The 25,069-nt window shown below is 30.5% G+C and overlaps 2 protein-coding genes across 7 annotated transcripts; both read right to left on the bottom strand.

Annotated features, from left to right (window-relative positions):
* Positions 1–323: 323 nt before the first annotated feature.
* Positions 324–2,774, bottom strand: LOC122525379 (T-cell immunomodulatory protein). 2 transcript variants are annotated; one of them, XM_043648128.1, is made up of 3 exons: positions 2,552–2,774; positions 792–2,311; positions 324–623 (listed from the first exon to the last, which is right to left on the bottom strand). In XM_043648128.1, exons 2-3 carry the CDS (start codon positions 2,292–2,294, stop codon positions 360–362), a joined length of 1,767 nt encoding a protein of 588 aa, XP_043504063.1. In that variant the 5' UTR covers positions 2,295–2,311; positions 2,552–2,774; the 3' UTR covers positions 324–359. The 2 variants fall into 2 exon arrangements, with proteins under 2 accessions (XP_043504063.1, XP_043504064.1); XM_043648129.1 differs by lacking the exon at positions 2,552–2,774 and having other exon boundaries at positions 792–2,050; positions 2,145–2,235.
* Positions 2,775–4,902: 2,128 nt separating this feature from the next.
* On the bottom strand, positions 4,903–19,405 carry LOC122525273 (putative inorganic phosphate cotransporter). 5 transcript variants are annotated; one of them, XM_043647953.1, is made up of 9 exons: positions 18,752–18,838; positions 12,624–12,800; positions 7,849–8,066; positions 7,490–7,726; positions 6,750–6,837; positions 6,267–6,493; positions 6,036–6,185; positions 5,570–5,944; positions 4,903–5,494 (listed from the first exon to the last, which is right to left on the bottom strand). In XM_043647953.1, the coding sequence occupies exons 2-9, from the start codon at positions 12,736–12,738 to the stop codon at positions 5,309–5,311; spliced, it is 1,596 nt and encodes a 531-aa protein (XP_043503888.1). In that variant the 5' UTR covers positions 12,739–12,800; positions 18,752–18,838; the 3' UTR covers positions 4,903–5,308. The 5 variants fall into 5 exon arrangements, with proteins under 5 accessions (XP_043503888.1, XP_043503891.1, XP_043503890.1 ...); XM_043647956.1 differs by lacking the exon at positions 12,624–12,800 and having other exon boundaries at positions 7,849–8,045; positions 18,752–19,405; XM_043647955.1 differs by lacking the exon at positions 12,624–12,800 and having other exon boundaries at positions 18,752–19,405.
* Between the last annotated feature and the right edge of the window lie 5,664 nt (positions 19,406–25,069).

The raw sequence follows: 25,069 nt of genomic DNA on the forward strand, positions 1-25,069 counted from the left end.
AACAAAAGATCGTTTGTTGATACATTTCGCACTCGATGCGCCAAACATATTGTGTGATATTAAAAAGTCCTGTTTTATATAAAAAAAAAAAAAAAAGAAAAAAAAAATGCATAAGGCGAAACAATAAATAATGAATTTTATCAGAATTTCACAATTTCTATCGAAATTAAAAAAAGTATTATACTCTGTTAAAAGAATGAAAGAGAGAGAAAGGAAAATTGTTTATTGGTATATTTATGGAAAGAAAAACCAAAAAAGGATAATATAATAAATCGGAAGCAATACTTATATTTATTAATTGATAATTCTGTTAAATAATTAAATAATTCTTAATTAATATATTTTCTTAAATTCTATTTCTACATAGCATCGAAAGGAAACCTATGAGCTTCTTGAAGCTTTTCTATTTTATCTTCCCTCCTCTCCTTCCAATATAACAAAACGATAATTAATGAAATAAGACTGCAGGTTCCGCTTAAAGCAGCCGCACTTAATAAAATTAATTTACTAGGCGTAACAAATAATTGAGCTTTCCATCTGTATGGTCCCGATATTGGATTTGGTATTACTACCATTTGAGAATTTGGAATTATTTGCGGCCATTCTCTTGATTTACCACCGACCTATGAAATAACATTGTATAATTGTACATAAAAGTATATTATATATTTAATGTCATTTATTTATTATGCGTCTAATTTAAATTCTTGTACGATCAAATTTATATCATCATTCTAAATTTAATCAATCGATTTAATGTAATTTGATAGTGATTGTGTTTGTTAACTTACTCCTATCGTTAAGGAATCAACAAAGTTTGGTGTTCTACCCAATCCAAATGTGGTATATGGTAAATTTAACGAAAAATATGCACTTTGCGACAATTGAGCAGCAATGGCATTACGCGGATAACCGTCTTGCGTAGTAGTCCTGTAAGCTATCGATGGTCCTGGTAAATTCGTTCCATATGTACGTTTTTTCTTTCCTAATGAACCAGGCGAAATAGGATACATGCTGTTGTTACGTCCAGTGAGTACCATAACTTTAACAAAATTGGCATCATAATCTAAACTGTTTTTAAATGCAGCAGTACGATATACTTTATTGGCTTTATCTAGTTCTACCAATATTACGTCCAAAATACCATCCTGATAAAAATCGTAGAACACTGCCATAACAGTTTCGTTATAAAATGGATTGAGGGCTTGCCAGCGTATATCAAATGTTCGATTGAAGCCATTGCAAGAATTGCAAGCAACATTTTCAAGCAAAAACGATTGTCGCTGTTTAGTGCTAGTAGATTCTAACGTTGCTAATAAATCAGGATAACCATCCATATTAAAATCTCCACCTCTGAGTGTTATTGTATCCGTATAACGTTGACCGTCTCCTTTGACAAATGCCCAAGTATTACTTTTATCTCTAAAATTAATTTGCAAATCGTGCCATCCTTTGGAATACATCATTATGGTGCAATTGGTATGCTTCGCTTTGTCATAACAAAGCGGCAAAAGTAGATCAGCTTTTCCTGTAAGCTCAACGTCAAGGTAAAGAGTCTGACCGATAACTTCCGCATTATGTGGTAAATCGAACTCTTTTTCAAAAGTAAAACCATCTTCCACGCCGCGCCAAACTTCGAAAGACTTTTTAGTAGTTACAACGAGATCAGGCAAAAAATCATTATTTAAATCAAGAAAAGCATTAGAGTGTGGATGGCTTATGGGTTCCATTCTTCTATGATCCGCGTGTGCCATATGTTTAACATCGTACTTTCCTCTGTTTTCAGTGAATATCCAAAAAGTTCTATTATAGTGTTCATCCATGCCAAAAAGATCAATGATCATATCTTGATTATAATCTAACGCCAATGGTTGACCTTGCATACTGAACAAAAGTCGAGTCGTACAATTTAATTGTACAACCGAATCTTTATTTCCCCCCCATAAGATATATACATCGGTAAGTTTAGTTGTTGAATTAGTAGTTGTTACTAAGATATCCATAAAGACATCTCCGTCAAAATCTCCTGGTACAACGCTTGTGACGGGCTCTTCAAAAGTACACTTTAGATTATCGTCTGGTCTTAACAAAGGTTCTTGCTCTGCGGCAAGAAAAACTTGTACAGTTTTACCATCTTTGCGTACCATAAAAACATCTGTTAATTCGTCTGAATCAAAATCTCCAAATGCGGCAGGCATGCCATCAAGCACATTACCAAATACAGCTGTAGTTATATCGCTACTGTTAATCGTTGTCACTAAAGTGACTACGCACATGAATTGTAGAATCCACATGACTAATTTATGTCTACCTGTCAAATATATAAATACAAAATAATAATAATATATTTTATTTAGAATAATTTTAATATATTGTATGCGTAATAAACAAGACAATTTAATCCATGAATATTCTTCTAAAATTCTATTTCGTTTTGGATAATAAAAAATCGTAACAAATCAATCATATCAAATGATGTCATCTCTAAAGTATTATTTTAACGCAATAATATATTTACTAATAATACTAAGGATTAATTATCTAAACGAACCTATATCGAATAAAGATGATTATATACACAACTAGAATAATTTTTCAAATCTTAAAAGTCTCATTCTTAACGTTATATTTACTGACAAGAATACTAAATGACAACAGTAGGAGAGAACCAAATAACGTCAGAAAATTAGATTTCTTTTCACATCTCCATTGTTTGCATATGCGCTGACGTCTAAAATTAATTTTCTGGCGGCGAATGTGTTTACTAAATCTGATACTAGCGTCACGTAGTAGTAAGTAAAGAAACGTCATATAAACGTCAGATAACTGCATTATCGACCTTTATTCGATTTATAATATGTACATACGTATTTAGTATTTCAAATGTTATATTATGTATTAATTATATATTAATTATGTATATTTGCAATAATAATTAGTTAAAATGTAATTTTGCTGTGTTACAGCACGTTTTATTTATTTGAAAATCTCTTATAATCTAAATTACAATCCCAAAGATAAAATTGTTTTTAATTTTTAGATTATGTATATCATCAAAATTATGTACAATATTTATAAATATACGTATCAAAATATGGATAGTAAAATTCTTCATCCAACTATTTTATAACATTTCTTTAGATGGTAACTGTTTTTTAAATATTCTACAATATTGGCTAATATTTATATGTATATATATATATATATATATATGTGTGTGTATTCGTGTTATATAAATTAATGGTATTATCAATACGATGCTGCAATCATTTTTATCAAATATCGGGTACATTATTTATGTAGAGAGATTGAAATATTTCCCAATGAGCAGTGATTTGTGAACATTTTCATGTATTCACTCTTCGACCACAATAATGTACAAAAAGAATGAAGTAATACAAAATTTATATATCAAAAAATGCTATTCATGAAAAGTATATAAAAACGATATTTATTTCCTTTAATTCAAGGATTCTTATCTTCAATTTTAGATATTAAATTCTTAATTAAAAATAACCAATCTTTTCAATTATCGGAAGACACGATTTTCTTATTCTTGGAAATGTTTTTTACTTTGATGAGCGATAATGTATCTCTGGTTTTCCATTCGAATTTTTAATTGCATCATTCCATATCAAAACTTTATATAATATTAAGTCACGAATGATTACAAAAAGTTTGTGCTACTTAAAGACGAAAAAAACTTAATCGATAGAAAAATGCATCCTATTAAAATTCCAGGCACAAATCATCCGCTTTTGTAACTTAAATTTTAAGTGTGACAGAGGTAATAAGTTCGTAGTTCTTTTTAATATAAATAATTACTACTAGAGTATATAACAACTCATCTAAAGTCTATAAGTTAATAGGATTTTTCGTGCGACTATCTACAATATGTATAAATCATTAATTGCATTATGCAATATGTATAATAACAATTTTTAACGACTGCTCGAAGACAGTATTTTGTTAACTTTTGTTCAACTGTTTTTATGCAATCATATTGTCTGTCCTAACGTAATACAAAATGATACATAATAGTTAATAATAATAAACTGTTCGTGATGTAACGAAAAAAAAGAAAAAAAGATGAACAAATGAGAACTTTTACTCTAATACTGCTGCCAACTTCGTTAATTGTGATTTTATCTAATTTGGACAAATGTATTTTTAACTTTGTTATTATACACAAAATAATTTTAAATAATTTTAACTCACGAAAAAATCTAAAGTATAAATATAATCAAATTAATGTCCAAATTAGATATAATATATCTGAACTACTATGCAAAAACGCATTATAATCTTTGTGTATTCTTGTTTTTATAATACGCTAAGTAAATTTTCATTGTACCATGTAATTCAATATTAAATCTATGTGTGTGTGTGTGTGTGTGTGGGGAGATAGTTCCTTAATTTATATTATTTTTTCCTTGTTTCGTTTATTTTTCAACTACGCAAAACCTAGCAGATAATAATTTTGTGCTTAAATATATGGAAAAAGATATAAAAAAAGAAAAAACAATTATTTCGAAATTTCGACATTTTTGAATATTAATGCAAAGCATTTCCTATATAGTTTCCTAGACATTTTTTATTTAAAGAATCTGATTCCAAAATATTTTAAAGTCATACTTGATGCTCCTCAAAGTTTATCAATGCAATTGCATAGGAACTTTGAATACAATTAAATAATAACCGCTAATTTAGTCAAATTAATTCAAGATGTTGTTATACCTTTACGGTGATGTAGTTTGAAATTTCATGATTCTTTCTTTTTCAGATGTTGAACGTAATACACATATCCTGTTTGAAGTATGTCACAGTCGTATATATTTTTTCATTTTTCTATAACTCATACACTCTTAAATTCTCTCTACTCTCTCTCTCTCTCTTTTTCTCTTTCACACACTCTAATTTCAACACAACACGTATTCTATGAAATAATGAAAATATTGATCGAATCCTACATTTACAACATGATAGAAACATCGGTGAACACCCTGATATGCAACTCTTAATGAGATCAGTGTTATTAAAATTTGAACACTGCTCGTATTAATTAGAAAAAAATAAAAATAAAAATAAAAATAAAAATAAAATAAAAAACAACTTGAAATTAACTTATAGTTATATACTACAACGTAGCGCAATCATCATCCAGCACGGCTAAATATTAAACGGAGGGAATGGATGTACTTTAAGGCAGATAAGTGCCACCCGCGACTGGAACCATTAACATATTTAGAATTTAGCTTGATGGCAGAAAAAACTTAAATACCATGGCAAGCATTATTTTAAAATCACATTAGTGTTGAGTTTCGTTGACTGTTTTAACACTATCTAATTCTTTGCTTTCTTCTTTTTCCTCGTCTTTTTCTGGATTATCCCAAGATTGTCTTTCTCCGGAACCAAACATGAGATAAAATGTTGCGCATACCACATAAATAGCTGCCGAAATCATGAAGACAATTCTCCATTTTAGATGAGTTGGCTATAATAATAATGATTATTATAATAATAATTAGTAATGAACCTTACGAATAATTAACTATTATAATTCTGTTACCGTGCCAACGATTATATGGCCAGCTACTATCGGTGCAAGTAATCCAGCTAGGTTAGCAAGACAATTTGTGAATGCCATCAAAACTCCTGCGAATCTTGGTGAGATATCAAGATGGTTAACTTTGAAACCAGAATAAATACCACCATTAAAACCAACCCCAATAGTAAGGATAACTATTGTCAACCATGGATTACAACCGGTATAAGATGCTGCTACCAATGCTATTGCTGGTCCATACTGACCAATACTATTGACTATTTTACGTGTACTAGTAAGACTACATTTTTCTGACGAAATCATTTTGTCGGCTGCTTGGCTAAGTATTAGTGAAAAAATCCACATATTAAGGTAAGGAAGAGACGATACAAGTCCATTCTGAAATAATATATACGTTATTTATATTAAATAATTTGTGATCGATTGAATGATTGATTATTTGTTTATGTAAATCGTTGATATGACTCACAGACTTGATATCAAAATGTAAGATCTGTTTCATAAATGTTGGAAGTTCAGTCATCAATGTTTCGTATCCATAATTTTGACCCATATGTGCTATCAAAATAGCCCAGAAAGGTTTTGAAGTAGCGATTGATTTCCAAGGTATAGGCGGAGACTGTATAAAATAGATAACACAGAATATAGATATTTTGTTTGAAAAAGAAAAAGAAAATAATAATTAAAAAAACATATTTACAGATGCTCCAGCATTTCCCCATAAGGCACTGACTATGTATTTTTTTTCATCTTCAGAAATACGTGGATGATTTTCTGGATCTTCATAAACCAGGAAGAAAAAAGCTATGCACCAGATAATACCAACAGCGCCAAAGACATAAAATATTGATGGCCACCCACCAGAAAATCCATATTCAGATAGCAGACCACTTAATGGCATTGAGATGACTGTACCAAACTGAGCACCTATAGATAACAGAGAAAATAAAATCGAATTAATAATAATGTTCGGATGTGAAAAGGGTAACCTACTGTGAGTCATTAAGAACAGTGGATAAGTAAGAACCAAAAGGGTCCACCACTCCTGCGATTCCAATTCCATCGTAGCAAGAAGTACACAATGATTGGATGCATTGAAATATCCAGAGGACTCGCGGGACTCACGGTCAGTTGGTATGTACAAGAGTGCTACATTATTAAGTATCGCACTGTACAGGCTTACCAGCATAGACAAAGGCTCCCATCCTGCTCCTCTCGTTTGGTGGTATCCACTTTGCCAACAATGCGTGCGTGCAAGGCACAATTGGACCCTGCAATAGGGATAATCCATTCCTAGGGGGAGGAAATCACACCCAAACAATCAAAAAGCGTTCACACTCAACGAATATATAATCCTTTAATTTAAATTTAACATTATGAATTTGGATTTTTTTCAAATTAAAATAACTATCTAAGAATCAACAATTTCCACATTAACGTTTATATAGGCTGAATATACGCATTAAAATTATTCTAATTGGATGCAAGTTTTGTTCGTACTATAAAAAATAAGTGTATTCTCTCTCTTTCAATTTTAATTTTTCTTTTTTATATTAATTATAATAAATAATTTGAAATATATATATATATATATATATATATATATATATATATTAATGATCTAAAACTTACATTCATTTCATGGTATGCATATTTCCTGTATTTAAATAATAATAGAAGATCAAAATCTCTACGCATATCATGTAGTTAATGAACAATATTATATAACATTAGTGAGAATATGTAACCAATTTTCCCGTAACATACATTCTCATCTCATTTATATATACATATACATATACATATACATATGCATATACATATACATATATATACATATATATATACATATATGGTGTGATTTTTCAACATTTCATAACTTATAACTATAAGAATATATTTGAAATACAAAGGACTACTTACCTCACCTAAGCCTTGAATAAATCGAACTACCATTAGCGAATAAAAGCCCTGATGTGCTGACAAAGGAACTAATAGTCCAAATATCGAATTGATCAGCATGCCAATGCCAAGAAAATATTTAGATCCAAACCGTTTGGCAAGCATACCGAAAGGTATTTGAGTAAGAACATATCCATAGAAAAATGAGCTTAATAAGTAGCCTTGTTCTTTGGTATCCCAGGCAAATTCGCCGTCTTTCTGTAAATTCCAAAATAAATATACATACAATTATTATTTAAAATTCATAATAATATAAAAACTTATATATTTATTGATATTCTGATTATGAAGAGATAGATTTAGATTAATGGACTACTCACATGATTCATTAATATAGTAGTATTCTTATTATCATCATCGATGTGGCACTCGTTCGTAACAAACTCTTTATCCCCGGTGATAGCCGTATGGTTGACCATAGCAACAATTGCCACAGACATGTTGGTCCTCATGACATAGGCATTTGCCATGCCAAGAAAAAGCATAAACGTGACTACATGACGTGTTCCCAGCAGGCCTGTAAGCCAACCCCAACAACCTTTTTTTTCTTAGTTAAATTATTCATTCAGTGTTTATAATATTGATTAAAAAAAGAAAAAATCCTTCCAGCTTCTCTATTACATTATTATTAACTTTAAACATAGAAGGCGAGAAGATTAAGAAAATAATATTGAATAATTCATATAAATTCTCAGCTAGAGATAATTTGTTCTTTTCCAGATTATGAATTGTGTCAATGTAAAATAGGACAAACAAATATACTCTCTTTATCTAATATTTTCTATTTAAATATAGCTCAAGTGCTTAGAATTATTTTAATATTTGCCATCACAATATAGCAGGTAATTCCTAGTCCAATTTGATTATGTTTGATTGATGTGATGGATGAATCATTTATTTCCAGAAAAAAACAAGTGTTAGAGAAAAAGAAAATATGTATGATGATTCATGCAAAATGTTACGGAAATGAAACATTGCAACGCACACGCATGCAACGTGCATTAAAAGTTCTTGTCTAATAATATGCATATTATCTGTACTATCAATCCGTAGATTATCTTCAATATTCTAATTTTCATATCATTATAATAACAACAATAGTGCAACGAGCCAAATAGAATACGTTAGGCTATACGAATGTGTGTATTGTGTATGAATACAAGTGTGATAACTGATACAGTTACATATGTTACATGATATATACAGTAATAATTTGTACATAAGTGTCTCTCTCTTTCTTTTTTAAATATTATATATATGAACACATACATCTATTCAAACAACCCACGTATTTTAAAACGATGAGTGAGTGTCCTTGTGGAATGGCGCCGTATACATAAAATACATATGACCGATTACACAGAAAGATGATGACGACTATCTTACTTTAATTTTTGTTACCTTTCCAAGCTCTATGACTATACATATATATATATATATATATAAATGTGTGTTCTATTGAAATGCAAATTGTTCCAATAATCTCACAATTAGTTCATTGTCAAAGATATAAAAAGATAGTTACAGATTTCTAGTATATTCAGTAATTTTGTAATAAATCACTATGGTGAACTGCTGACACATCATTGCAATTATTAACGAGAGGAAAGAGACTTTAGCACTTACGTTGATTACATATATACATATATGCATATACATATGTACATGTATATATATATATATATATATATATAAAAGACAAACTAAATTGAAGTCAATTATTCTATCGAACCGAGTAAAGTTTTCTTTAAAACGATCTTTCATTATCTGGGATTGTTCATTTGACCCTAAGAAACAAAATACACTTGAGAACGTCAATCATATGTACGTTCATATATGCGTGTGTGTTTCATATATAAAGCCGGTAAAGATTAATAATATTTAAGGGTCGATCGAAAATAGAAAACAACCGATCGATCAGATAATTCGATCAGAATCAAAGTTTCGACATGTTTTTTTTTTCTTCTGTTTATTACTTTTGGATTTAAATAGGCGAGGAACGCTTTCGAGATAACAAAAGGGAACGAAGGCTAAATTTATTGGCTTAAATCCAGACGAGTTTCGCTCATTGTTACATCTCTTAAATAAATTTCAATAAGTATGCGTGTACATACTATTTTGTGCTCGCAAATTTATTAATTATTCATTAATCTAAACGATACATAAAGCTAATATTGAAATATTTTTATTTATTCATGCAACACTACAAATCATACAAAACGAGACGCGAAAAAATGCATCAAAGAAAATTTGAATTGTTTATAAAAGCGCGCCATTTTATCGAACGTGCGCGTGTAATTTAATATCTTTCATACGATCACCATAATATATACATTCCTATATATATTTTCGAATTCTAATAAAGAATTTGATGATGTTAATCAATAATCTTGCTTAATAAAAAGAAAGTTTCATATTACACGTAAATTCGTTAAAAAAGAAATAGAAAAAGAGTGTATCGTATGAAAATCGACAATGGTCGGTCATCTTAGGTAAGATTCGGTAAGATTCGGTATGCACCGCTCGAGCGCACGTGGAGGGCTCGCAATAGAAAAATATTTTAACATTTATAATAATTATAATTTCATTATAAAAATATATTTATAATAATTTCAAGCCGAAAAATGGTGGTAGAGGGAGGTGAAAGAAGAGGAGAGGAGTTCATTGTCGAGCGAAAATGATCCTTTTTTTGTATCGCGTAGAATAATAGAAAAAAGAAGAAAAAACTAACCAGCCATATGACACGATGCATTTACTTGCACACATGAAAGGAGTCTTTTTTTCTTCTTCGTTTCGTACAATCTTATTCCTCTTCTTATGTTAAATTTAAAAAAGTCTAAACAATTACTCTTACGAATATAACGACGACCGATTGTAAATTTTGAATAAAAATTTCTGCGCCTTCGTATCATTGCATTTCTTCACTTGATTTTACAACGATTATGTTTATGATTATTATTAATTGTAAAAAATATAATCAATGTAAAAAAAAATTGATGTAGTTTGATCGATTAGTGTTAATGATTTGCTGACGCTATAATAAATGTGTTTGTAATTTTAGATACAAGAAAACCAATCAAATACTTTTTACAGTTAATATCAATGCGCGCGCTATCACCACCTGCAGATACATTCTCTGTTTCTGTTTCTGTTTCTTTATCTTTTTCTTTTCCTTTTCTCTTTCCTATTTAAAAATTTATATTAGTTAAAAGAAACAATAAATTATTTTTAAAAATTAAAAAAAAGTAGTAGATCGACCCAAACAATCTAATTTACGAGCAATCACAAATCGCCATTTTTACTGCTACCTTCTCGACGATATAACCGTTATAAACTTGTAATGCAATCTTACAACGTGGCCTTGAATCGTGTCAGACATGAAAAATACCAGGCTGAGTTTCTCGAATTATTTCGAAAAGAAGAAAAAGAAAGTAAAAAAAAATAATTTTTTTCTCCTTCAATTTTTTCCTATCAAAATCAAAAAATTCTTATCTATTACGCTTAACAACATGACTCACGTAGTTTAAAAGCGTTTAGTTCTTTATCTAGCTATTAAATTTTCCTGCTATTGCATAATCTTTCTCACTTCTGAGTCCCTCTTCTTTATCCATCTTATTTTTTATTCTGTTCGTCGAAATGCGTAAAAAATGAATTAGAAAACAATAAAGAAATAAAAGATTACCACTGATCGATTAGCGCGTTTTTCAATTTCTCGCTTTTGTTGTTGATTCTTCTAAATTGTTAAAAATATACATCCCATGGTCATAGTATTTGGGTCGCGGCAGACGTTAAAGTATTGTACGTTTTCTCTTGTCCTGGGTAATATCTAATCAGAATTGTGACGAAATAATACGACTTAAAAATTCGCTTACATTTACAGGTAAATTATTATGAGAAGAGAGCATTCAAAAGAATTTCGAAATGTTCCGATTAATTACCGAGATAACAACGTTGATTGTTCACGTCAAGTGTATTTCAAGTATGATCTAATAAATTTCATTAAATGTCTTTCTCTCTCTCTTTCTCTCTCTCTCTCTCTCTCTCTCTCTCTCGCCGAGACTCTCCTTTCTAATTCCGAGTACATAGCAATTTATTTCTAAATATATATTCATATTATTTGCTCGTTACATTTAATAGAATTCAATCAAATTCAATATCGGAAAAAATATTGTGACCTCGCTAAAGCAAAGCAAAGTAAAGTAAAGAAAGAACGAACGTATTTTGTAAGTATAAATGAGCACGTTTCTTTTTTTTGTTTCATTACTTTTTAAATATAACCATTGACGTTTTTATTTCTATTAACAGATGACGATGAGTAAACTCGTTTACACACGAACGCGTCCTCCATGTATCCAGAAATTCACTGAACATAAGTAGATAGTAGCTTGTGCCAAAAGTATGATGCTTAATCGAACGAAAAAATACACAAAGAGGAAACAAAAGAATTCTGTTCTAAAACATATGCATTACGTTAATTCTGTAGAAAATTCATGAACACTGTATAAATTAAATCAACAAAAATACATTCATATCAAGTTATGATGTTTGATGAATATGTTCGATTCATTGAAGAGTAAGTTAAATGGATAAGTATACATTATATATTGAAATATGTATATTAGTATGATTTTCTTGGTATTGAGAGAGGGGGGGGAAATAAATTTGTAGGATGCGCGTGAAGTGTAGCGCGCACGTGCGTGTCTCGTGTTTCGCCTTCCTTTAACTTTTTCCCTTTTCCCTCTCTTTCCCTCTCTTTCCCTCTAAACCGGTGCGAGAAACGCGTGCGTTTCTGAACACTCCTCTTGGAAGTAAGCGAATTCTCGACATGCTATTCTCGAAACGAAACACGGGCTATCGGCCAGACTCTTTCGATGGCATTGATAGGAAAAGGATGAAACAAGACTGCTGATAATATGTTAGAGAAAGAGGAATAGGAGACATATATATACTTACATGCATATGTGCATGTACATACAAAGTATACTGGAAAAAGGGAGAGAAAGGGAAAGAAAGGGAAAGAAAGGGAGAGAAAGGGAGAGAACAAGAATTCGTACATTTTCCATAGCAAGCGGAATAAAACGAAGTCAAAAGATACCTTTCCGTCTTCGCACCGGCTTGTCGTTCTCTTCCAAACCCGGTTGTTCCCACACCAGCACGTGGCCATTCCTTCGCCCCCCGCTTTCATTGCCATTGGCCCTGCTACCACTCATGGCACGTTTGCAAAAGTTAATGGAAGAAAATTCTCTCAGAGTCTATCGACAATGATGACGACCTCGACGACAGAAAAAGATATAAATCGTTATCTATTGCTTTCTATTTTTTTCAAAAATTATTTATACACTTCTAATAAATACGGATTGAACGAGGTACGGATTGTACGCTATAGAAATACAAATGATGATTTAGGAAACGCGGGAGACAACTGGCCGGTTGTTAACTTCCTCTTCTTTTTTTGATACTGTACAACACAATCAAGGAAAAATAATCGCACGTTAAGGAGCGCGCGAGCGCGCCAACCTCGTGGAAGCAACCCGTACACAATGATAATAACGAAACGACGATGATTGTAAGAACGTTCAGAACGAAAAACGACTATCCTCTTACTCCCTCTCTTTACTCATACTTTTACTTCTAACCTCGGGCATTTCCGTAACTTTTCGTAGACGATCGACAATTGTTAATAGATAATACGCATGCGCGAATCTAACGGATTAGCCAATCGCGTGCAATCATGAACTAGGCGCCATCTTCCTCGCGCCAACTTTGTTGACCAATCATATTAGCGCGCGCAAAAATTCTTTATATAAATATATCTTAATTACTATTTTTGTTAATTATTAATATATTCATTAATTAATTATACTTCAATGTAGATTAAATATTACATAATTGCACTATGCTTCCTTAAACCACAAATTTTCACGACTTCGTTCAACAAATCGTACATATTTAATCTTCTTACGTAAATTCATTTACATATTATATAATAAATATTGATCTCAAATCGATTTAATTAACGTTAATAACTTTCTTTATTCTTGTTATAAGAAACGTGACACGCTTTATCAGTATTAGCGATATTTGTCTTGACATTTCTACTGTTATTATAATTATGCATGTACCAAGTGTCCCGCAACTATGTATTTTACATTTGTATTCGGGTAATTGCAAGCACCTATATGCTGATTTCAAAGGCACAATAAATATTACACTTGGTGTACCATCGTTATTCGAAAGAAGAATGACGCAATAATTATGTTTCGAAAAGAGTTGTCGTCATGGTTAACCTTGAAAAGAGTAAGGTTAATTACCGTATTTTGTGTTCCCAACGATGCATGATGTTTATGCACTTTGTTTTCTCGGATGTAAAATCAAATCGTTATATTCAATCGTTGTTATCCGTTTTTATTAACAAAAAACAAGAACAAGAGAAAAAGACAAGAAAAATGAGTCTTATCAAAAGCGTACGTAAGTATTTAAGCATAAATATATGTGCGAAGATTTGTAATCAGTTCTGTAATATTCGCAAAATCGACGACACATGAATCGTCCATATCTCGCGTCCACGTTATATCTAAAGGAAGTTATAAATTATCAGTATGATTACACGAAACGTTTGTCGTTAACGGTGAGAATTACACGTACTACACGTGTGCACACGTATATGTATATACGTAAGTACGAAGAGAAGTTTTAAGATCCAGAAATTTGTAAAAGTGACGACATCATAATGTTCCTCTCTTAACATACTCATGGAATCTTTTACTATGTCCTCTTATCAAGTGGAAAACTCAAAGCATCTGGGGGCTTATTGTTGGTTTACAAGGAGTCGCGTTAATCATCTAGCAAACGTGCTATCTAACAGTTACCATTTCTTTCTCTTCTTTCTCTTCTTTCTTTTTCTTTCAATAAACCTTCCACAGGCGAATTCTTCGAGTAGAACATGATTAATGAATCAATAAATTTCTTAACGTCTGCAACATTGCACTAACTGTAAGTTACGTAACTTCTATTATTGTCATTGCACTCCTCGTAATGTGATGCAAAAAAGAAATTATCGTTCGATACTATTACATGATAAATATGCATATACATGTGTACATTTATTTTTCTTTTTTAAATTATTTTTTTTGTTTTTTATAATTGTTGCGAATAATTTTGGAGTTTACGAATATCGATAAAAAAGAAGTTTTTTTGGAAAGAAAATCGACATATTTAAGAGAATGTATTAATATCTACGATCGAAAGATCTGTTATCTCATATTACAGTTCTTTCGATCATTTATATTAACGTCATCTTTAAGATTCACGAGTATTTCGTATGAGTTTTAACGTCATCGACCGTTTGGCACTGAAATTCGCGTTTATTCACTAAAATTAGATACCTGTGCGTACGTGGGTGCGTGTGTGTGTACTGAAAATAAATAACTCGTGTATTTAATTGTATTTAAAGTGTTCACGAACGTTATTACACGAATTATTCAGCTTATTACCATATATATATATATATATATTCTGGAACATGTAATCGTTTATATAAATGTTAGCTGTACAGGATGCATCGTCATTTTGTGCGACGATATTTATTTATAGTTTAGAACTGAAAAACGTGCCAAAAAGATGTACTTCGTAAATATCTAGAATAAATAAATTAAATATTTAATACTTAGCTAAATGTGATCTTTGATTAATTATCTTGCATTGGAATTTATTTGCCTCTTAGAATAAGTTGCGCAATATTATGTTACATTCACGATGATGACGTTGTGTTTTTTTAAATTGCGAAACGTAGATAATGAAAAATATCTATAACATATTAACGATTAATGAACATAGATTTGGATTGTAATAATATTGTTGTGAATAAGATTTTAGAATATAAGACTTTGAATTTGAAAAGTTGAAAATAGCGATTACAAAAATAAAATTCTTCTAATAGATTTTTCTATTTTTTTTTTGTCTATCTATATGTATTTCTATTCTCCATTTTTAGAATTGAAGTCGGTAAAGTTCATTATGTTTCACGTTGGTAAGTTAGCAACGTTACATTATCGACGTTTAATAATAAGTATATATATATAATCGATATACTAACGATTATTTATTCAATATGCAATAATAAAAAAAAATGAAAAGTTTGTTTCTTTTCCAAACGATACTACATTACATTTAAAAATATTATCGCTAAAGTCTGTTACCTAATTAAATGTTATTTATCTTGTAATTGAAATAATAATTTGCATAAATACTTTTGTTACTATAAGTGATACCAAGTTGTAATAACATTGAAAAGAAAAACTGAAATTCAGGAAAAAATAATAAAACAGAAGAAGAAGAAGAAGAGGAAGAAGAAAAAGATACAAAGAGGAGGAAAGACGCAAGTGATTTTACGATTGTTTAAAAGACGTTTAAAACACGTTTAAGACACGTTTAAAACACGTGTCGGAAATGAAATCCGGTCGTTTAAATACTTACCACTATTAACTATTCTAATTCATGATATAACTTTGTAGTGGACACAACAGGAAACGCACGAGCCCTCAATCTCATTATTCACTTGGTAAAGTGGAAAATAACGTCCTTGTTACAAGAAAAGCCCACACCAATTGTCGCTTATAGAGATACTGACATTGCACGATAAAGGATATATCTGTTTACTTCATTTTCATTTCCTTTTTCACACAACGTACATAAGTATAATTATAATTTTTAAAACACATATGTCGATAAGGTAGGAAACATAGAAAAATATCGATTAAAGGTTACTAAGTGAACATTATCATAATCGATAATGAGATGAGAAGAGCGCGTTCGTTGACATGATATACCGAAGATTAGAGACATGAATGCGTGTCTTTTATCAAGTAGCATGTATATTTTTATAAATGGTCATTGAATAACTCTTCTCTTACTCATTCAAATCGCTTTCTAATTTTTAAAAATATATGCCACAATTTTTCCCTAATTAAAATACAAATTAATTTCTAGAGTGAAATAATTCAATATTATACTAATATATGTATATACATTTAATTATTCTATTTTTTAAATAAGATGATTCGTAATTAATTAACTTCGAGTAAGAGTAATTAAAAACTTGAGAATATTGAAAAGAAGGATAAGAAATGACAATAGAAACTATGACAATGCGAACAATTTCAATTCATCTCCGCTTGGAATTTAATTTAAATCTAGACCTTGAATTTATCTGGAATAAAATAATTCCTATGACATTGGGACGCGCAAAGCTACATAGATTATGATCTATCATTAAAGAACATGTATTCTAAAGAAATCTAATTCCCCCCTCTCCGTCCCTCTCCGTCCCTCTTTTCATTTCTCCTTGTTTCCTTATCCGCTTTGGTGCAAAGATAATCATAAAATTATATTAGTAAATTAAAAAAAAAAAAAAAAGTAAAAAGAAGGAAGAAACCGTGGTTTCTTTATTTTAGCACGAGAGTGACGGCTATCGAATGAAAGTGACAAGAATCCCCCCCTCCCCTTTTTTTTGTTTCCTCACATTGTAACTTTCTCTCTCTCTCTCTCTTCTAGTGGAATAATAATCTTCAAATTACGTTATATTAACACTTCACAATCTATTTCTAATGTTGATTCTGACACGGAAGTTACGTTCTCTTTATCAACTTTTTTATAATTACGAAAGAAAAAATGTATTTTTACTTCGATTTATACTTTTAATAATTTGATTGCGTTTGATTGTTCAATAAAAAAAACACGTTAAAAAGAAAATTACACAAATTACAGCAATTAACTTTGAAAGTTTAGTTAAATGTTTACGTTAAAAAATAAGTAAGTAATATGTCTGATAAATGTACAAATTATTTAGTTACAAGTCTCTCTTTCTTCCCTATGAACTATTATCTAATCGTTAATCATTGATTTATACGAAACATTTATCGAGACTTTATAGATAAAGTTACTAACAAAAATCAAACGTATTATATCTATGTATTTCGGTAGAACTGGATCTATAGTTTGCCTTGATCGATATCGTCTTTATTTTTCCTAAGCATATTTCATGCAACACGATCGTAAATTAAAGGCATTCGGGAATGATTTATCGGCGAATGCATTCACGAACGAACGAACGAACGAACGAACGAACGAACGAACGAACGATCGATCGATCGATCGATTATCTCCGTAGACTTTTCATTCACTCGACACACCTATTATCTATTTCTACTTTAATCGTGATATGGTACATTACTCGTTTTCATTTTTGTGGTCTTAGAAAAGAAAAGAAAGAAAATAGGAAAAAAAAAAAAAGACATCCACGGAAAATAACTCGATTGCGAGTGGTGACGTGTAACGAAGACTTGGAAATAATAAATCTGTATTTTTTTTCGATGCTTCAATTGATCAGTAGAATTAACATCAAAATAACAAGAAATTAATGAATATATTTTATCTGGTAATAATCGTTGTCGTCTCACTCACGATTAGTATATACCGTATGCATTTGCATTAGTTGTGAACAAGGTTAAAGAGAGGAAGAGGTAAAGAAAGATAGAAACAGAAATAGAAATAAAAAAATAGTACTTAGAACCGTATCGCAAGATAAAGGAGCTTTTTCTAAAAGAGTCAATCCTATGTACAACGAATTGTATAATTTTGAATGCAACAATTGTTGCATAAACGTTGTTCATTAGAAATAACTTGATTTTAATGAATTTATCGCGAATTTCCTTATTTTTGCACAGGTTTTTTTTTCTATTAAACGTTTACGTCTCGATTCTTCTAAGATTCCTTTGATGACGATTAAATGGTCAAGGTATACGTGCCGTTTCTATTATAAATCGTGCTCGGAATGTAAATTGATCTAACATATGTTAAAGAAAATGATAAGTGAGGATAACATGCGAGGATAACACGTGAGATAGGGAAAAAAAATCAATACGTTAATATTTAAAAATACAAAACCTTGGAATAAATCTTACACAACTTTTAATTGATAATAATAATAGTCGACTAATAATTAGTCAAATTACTTGTCAAAGTAAGAAGATAAATCGACGCGTATTATAGATTTTATATCATATAAACAAGATGAGAATTTGTGTATGTTTTTGTATATAGACCCAAACTAAAATGTATAAATGTATAAAGTTGTTTCATTTATAAAATATTTCTATCAAATTCGGATCGATTAAATCGTATTGACTGAAGGGAAAGAAAAAGAAAAAATAGCGATTCGTTTACCTTTTGGTACATCGACTTCCGTTTCATAGATTTCCGGTTTCTTGATCTCCGATTTTTTCCGATCGATACCATTTTCCACCATTTTTTCTAAATTCAATACCGTACTTGGATCGATATATGGAATATCTAATAAATAATTTTGTTCGCGAATCGATGTTAACTCTCTCGCGAGGGGAGGTGGCCGATTCGACTACTTATTGTTAGATTTGATTAACACTACTATAGATAAGCATATAGTGCAGTAGGCTTATGGTTAAGTTTCCGTTCCGACTTGTTCTCATACACTGTTCGAAGCACGCTCAGACCCGCGACACTTAGCGGCGAACACCTAGCTTCCGTTGGCCAATTGGAACGCGAGTTCTCCGTTCGCCGGTACCCCTACTACTCTTTCACTTATACATATGTACACCTTTTTAAACCTTTTTCTTTTTGTTTTCACGATTTACGGTGATTTCGTAGGCCTACTATAATCGGGGGAACAACAAAATGTCAAAGAACGAACGGGTTTCGTGGAAACCGATTATATGGAAAGATTTTGTTTCGATCTCGATGTCTCATTCAATTTTCTACGCAATCATTTTTTCATAATTACTGATATATAAACAACGAATAATTCTCCAAACTTCCCTCTTGAAAATAATAATATATGTATAAGGAATATAAAAGGAGAATGCAACGAGGAATTCATTTCCGAGAAGAACGATTCTATCAAAATTATTTATTTCTATTCTTATGCTATCTAAAAATCTTGCATTTTTTTTCAAATCTTTTTTTCTTCCTGAACATCAATGCATCTTGTGTTTGATAACGAATTGCAGTATTTTTTTTGTTATTTCAATATTAACCGCCTTTAAACTTTCAAACAAACGATTCGATTCGATTCGATTTCGTACTCGAAGAACGAACAATCATTAGCAAAATTCCTTCATTTTATTTATTCTTTCGTTTGTTCGTTGATGCTCTTTTGTTCTTTTATGCTGGGATCTTATTGACGAAGAAGAATAAGAGACGGTTTGAGATAAATAATAAGACGTTTTATCTAAATCTTTATTTCATTTCCTCTCTTCTTATTTGTTTTTCGATTGAATGTTGCGCGAGTTCTTTACTTGGGATTTTTGTTCTTCTCAATAGTTTTATCGAAAGGAAAGGTAGAACGGATTATAAATGGTAATTGATATTAACCTTCGGACAGAATTTGCTAATTTGTTAATTAACGTTGTTAATTGGTGAAATATAATCTCACTAATTCTTAAATAAACAACATAAATAAAAAGAAAGTATTGAAGCAATACACGCTGGTAAGTCGTACGATGAGCATTTATGATATTTATCGAGACGTGAATTCTTAGAGAAAAACATTGTGTTCTAGAAAAAAGGAAAAGAAAGACGAAGCGAATTTTTCATTTGAAAACGTGTTTTATCGTCATATTAAATGATTTTTCTTTCCTGATATACATATATAATATGCAATTGCAACGTTGTGTTCTGTGAAATCTCGTACAGCATTGTTCTCGCAATTGACTACGATCGTTGGACTCGAGCGATTTTATACTACGGAGAGTAAGTTGTAGACAAAAGATTAAAAGGGGAAAGGGAACAAAGTTTTGAAATTTAACGAACACTTAAGTCGCATTATCGCATTAGTACGACGTATTCTCGTCGGTGTAAAGCGATACGTGCGAAGAGGAAAGAAGCTACGTGATATGCACACATATAAATATATAAACACACATTTGCACACCTACACATAAATTTATGCATATATGTATGTACATATAATTAAAATCAAACGTATGTACGCGTTGTAGGTATTTAAACTTGATAGAATCATTCGACTTTCCAAGCTTCTTCTCCTTCTCCTTCTCCTTCTCCTCCTCCTTCTTCTTATTTATTCGAAGCACGAAGTATCATTTAATGAACTAACAACTACATGAAATAATGACTCCACCAACGTTCTTTATTCTCTTTATTTTTAACGTGTATTCCTCTCCTCATCGGTAGACTCTTCGAAAGTCTACGGTGGCATAGCTCTCGTTCGTTGGATAGTAGGTCGACAAACCGGTACGATTCTATGCTCAAGAATATACACGCATACATGCATAGTAATCCTTAGTTGCTACCACGAATTATATATATTCAACATTATTGGTCTCATAATTGGTCTCATAATTGATCTCATTATTGGTCTCATTATTGGTCTCATTTCTTATCTCTATTTCTCCTTTTTATATACGTCGAAGGAATTTTTATGATAATTTTTACCAATGAGAAATAAAAATAAAAAAAACAAACCAAAGTAAATTCGATTATTTTTTTTCTATGTCAGTACGTTTGATATATTCAAAATCAACGTATTTTTGTATGTATTTTGTATGTATTTTTATATTTTCTTTTAATTATTGTTATTATTAATAACGAAAGAGAAAAATGAAATAAATAAATGAAATAAATAAATGAAATAAAGTAGAACAGACACCACCCGAGGTCTTTATTCTAGTGCATCCGTGGTATTATCGTTCGACGTGAAATAAAATACCTATATAAATAAAAATGAAATGAAAGTCTTTTTTTTTATGAATGTACGTGTGTGCGATTTGTTGTATAATTGAAAATATCGCAAAACAAAAGAAACAGTGGAATTGTTATCACTTTCGTTTAAACGATCGTAAACGTAATAATTTAATCCTTATATCAGCGTTTATCTAAATATCTGCGATGGAATTTTTCTTTCTTTCTTATATTTTTACACAAGAAATACGCCAGATTCGATATGTTATTCCTTTATATTTTTAATACGATCTTCTTCACTTTCCATTAGCTTTTCATATTATTACGCTTTCTCTTCCTTTCGTATTTCAATACTTTTCTTGTACCTACAATTCATGTATTTTAATGCACACGCATACACACATATATAAATATATACAATGTGAATATGTACGTGTAAGAAAGCATGGACTTGTATGATAATCATTAACCTTGCTAACCGAATTACGCGATCTTTATGTAAATGTAATTGCTGCAATGAAAGTAGATTATCATCATATTTTTATATCCCCCCCATGCCTGAAATATTCCTAATAACTTTAATTGCTTTCGGTTAACGTAAACAGGGATTTCCTTTTGTTGTTTTATGTCTAAAAATAAATATTGAAATATTATTTTGTTAGTCCAGGATGATCCAGTCCTAAATTCACTGATTTTTCGCACTGATTTTTGCAAAAAAGAAAAAAAAAACAATAAATCTTGTAAATAAACTTAAAATCGTTTATTCCCATTTACTATTCGCCATTATTCGGATTGCATAACGTTAGATTTTTAAATATTTCATCAAATGTATTTATTATACATATATAGGTATATATATATGCAAATAATTTTCCGAAGAAACGTTGAATTATTCATTTTAAGATTTTCGAGAAATATACCACGAATTTTGTTGTTATTTCCCCGTTACTATTTGAATTGCACAACGTTAAAGTTTCGAATATCTTTCGCTACAAGTTTAATAGACTATTGAAAAAACCGGTAAAAAAAATAGAACAACGAGATTACGTCGAATAGGTAAAAAGAGATCTTCAAACTCATATAAACTGTGAAATATTTGAATATTTGAATATATGAGTTGCGAACTGCACTCGACAAATTTCTGAATTTATCAATCGAGTAATTCAGATATATGATTGGCTCAATCGAGTGATTCTATAGATTTTAATCGAATGTAAAATAAAAAGATTAATATAAAAAACTTACAAACAATAAGATACAATAAGTTCCTTTGTAAAATATGTTATTCACTCGATAATTCACTCTCGTGAACAAACACTGATAAGAATCTTCAGTAGGCTCAGCTCACGTGCCAATCACCGAGTAATCACCGAGTAATCACGAGATTCAACCGAGAACGTTCGACAATAACTCTTGTAAGCTTTACTTTTCTAATTTTACGAATGATATAACATAGAAGTGCAACCTTGACGTAAGAAGTAAGCTTTACAAAAATGATGGAACAAAACTGGAGAAAACACAATAAGTTATTTTTTAAACTCGTTAAATATTGAATACAAATAAGGAAGTAAATATTTGAGACATCATTATCCTTGAATATTCGTCTCGTTGTCATTATTGTGTTGTTAAGATCATCTTTTGAAACGGAATAATCGAGGTATGACAATTAACAACGGGAAGATTAAATTATACGTCGATAACGATACGCATTTCACAAGCGACCGATTTCTCCTTCCTTTTTAACTCTGTTCCCTCTTGGAAAGTAGAAAATCCTCCGATTACGTGATATCAACGTGTCGAAGAGTACGAATAATCCTTTTACAAGCTGCAATAATTGTTAACTCGATGATTAATATAAGCCCATAATTATGAAAGTGGTCCAAATCATATACCTATCTTTTGTTTCGAGATATTTAAAGGATTACATTTGTGTGAAATCTAAATGTGTGAATTCTATATAATATTGAAATACTTAACAAACACTATCTCTAACAGTTCATTTTTTTACAATATCGTGAAAATTACATTGAATTAATTTAGTTGAAAATAATATGGTGTGAAATAACTGATAAATTCATTTTTTGTAAATTTTCACTTAGACCACTTTCATAATTACGGGCACATATATGTATATGTATCGAAATAATAAAAGTGAAACGAACAAGAAAAAAGAAAAAAGATTGTATAATCATTGCGAGGTAACATATTTTTAGAGATCAAAATAGAAATGATAGGAAATGTATATTTCGTGCTTTCTATCATGCTAATTCATTCATCTATTCATACTTTCACGTGCTTTATTTCTACACCCGTATGGAATATAACCGTTAATATTGAATTATTTGATGATTATCATCGTCGTTTTTAATTAAAAATGGTATTCGCAAATACGATAATCTTACGTGTTTTGCCTTTCTCTGCGTATATGTACACGCGCGTGTACATACTGTGTGTTTGTACGCGTTTGAAATAGCAGAAAACTATTCATAAAACTATCATTCTATTCCCGTTCCTTTATATTACACGATAATTCGTCTTATGAGAAATGTGTTATTACGTAGAGACAAAGAAAGAAATAAAAAGAAAAATATACCACAAGGGACAAAGAATACTTCGGTGCGCAGTGAAAGTAAATATACGGTAATTTATCGCGAATCGAGTCTTTTACAAATCAGTGATTTTCTTACGTCTTCCAACTAGTTTCTGCGAAGGAAATATTTTATCCGAAATAATAAAATGACACGTGTGTGTTTAGTACTTGATTATACGTAAGTATTAGTTCGAAGAAAAGAGTACTTATGGAACTAATCAAAAAATTATTAGCTCTTTCTCCATGCGAACTAACGCAGCTGGAATCCTTCTGTTAAAACCAGTAAATCTATCTACATGATATATCTATCTGAGTCGTTAGAACGAAATTGTCTGTTTGATGAGATTATCATTTGCTAAGTCTGGGACATAATGACAGTGTAACGAAGCAGCCATTTTGTAAAACAAGACGAACATAAAAGAAAAAAAAGAAAAAAAAAAGAAAGAAAGAAATGATACCTAAGAGATTTACCTTCCTATGATATCTCATTCTTTTCGCTATAACATTTAACTTTCTCGACCTCCTAGAAAGATAGATCGTTTTTTCGCGACTTTGAGGATTTAGTATAGAACGTAGACATTTTTATTCTATTTCATGTTAATTGTACGTAAACGTTTCGCGTCCTCGCCGTTTATGAGACTCTACTATAGTTTATGCACCGATATTTTACGATTTTTCAAGGAAATTGTACGCATTCGAAGGACAAGACAATGTTCTTACTCGTTCTACTAATTCTTATATCTCATTCTCATGCCATTGAGCCTTTCAAATTTTCTATTTGGAAAAAAAACGATATTCTAGTGAAACTCCTCGTTGATTCGACCTTTCATTTATTTCCACCATCGAGAATATCTGCTAATTTGTGTTTTCGCAAAGGTATTGTATTATTTATTAATAGAGCATTCAATATATACATACTTATGTGTATTTATATGTATATATCTGTTATCTCGTAATATATTATCGAATTTTTTTTTGTTATCTTATTGAATTAATACTTTATCATTAAATTTAAAAAGTAGATGATATGATCGGCTTATCGAAGGAAATGTCGAAGAAACATTTGTCACATGATATCCAAAATATCTACAATCATCAATTAGATCCTCAAATTTACGATAATTTAGAACATAGAAATTTGTACGTCATCGATCTCGATTGCGATTATGCGATTGACATCTTAAAAGAGGTAAAACGCATAGGAGGAGATATTATTTATA

The sequence above is a fragment of the Polistes fuscatus genome, unplaced genomic scaffold, assembly GCF_010416935.1.
Source record: "Polistes fuscatus isolate 324 unplaced genomic scaffold, CU_Pfus_HIC Scaffold9, whole genome shotgun sequence".
Taxonomy (NCBI): domain Eukaryota; kingdom Metazoa; phylum Arthropoda; class Insecta; order Hymenoptera; family Vespidae; genus Polistes; species Polistes fuscatus.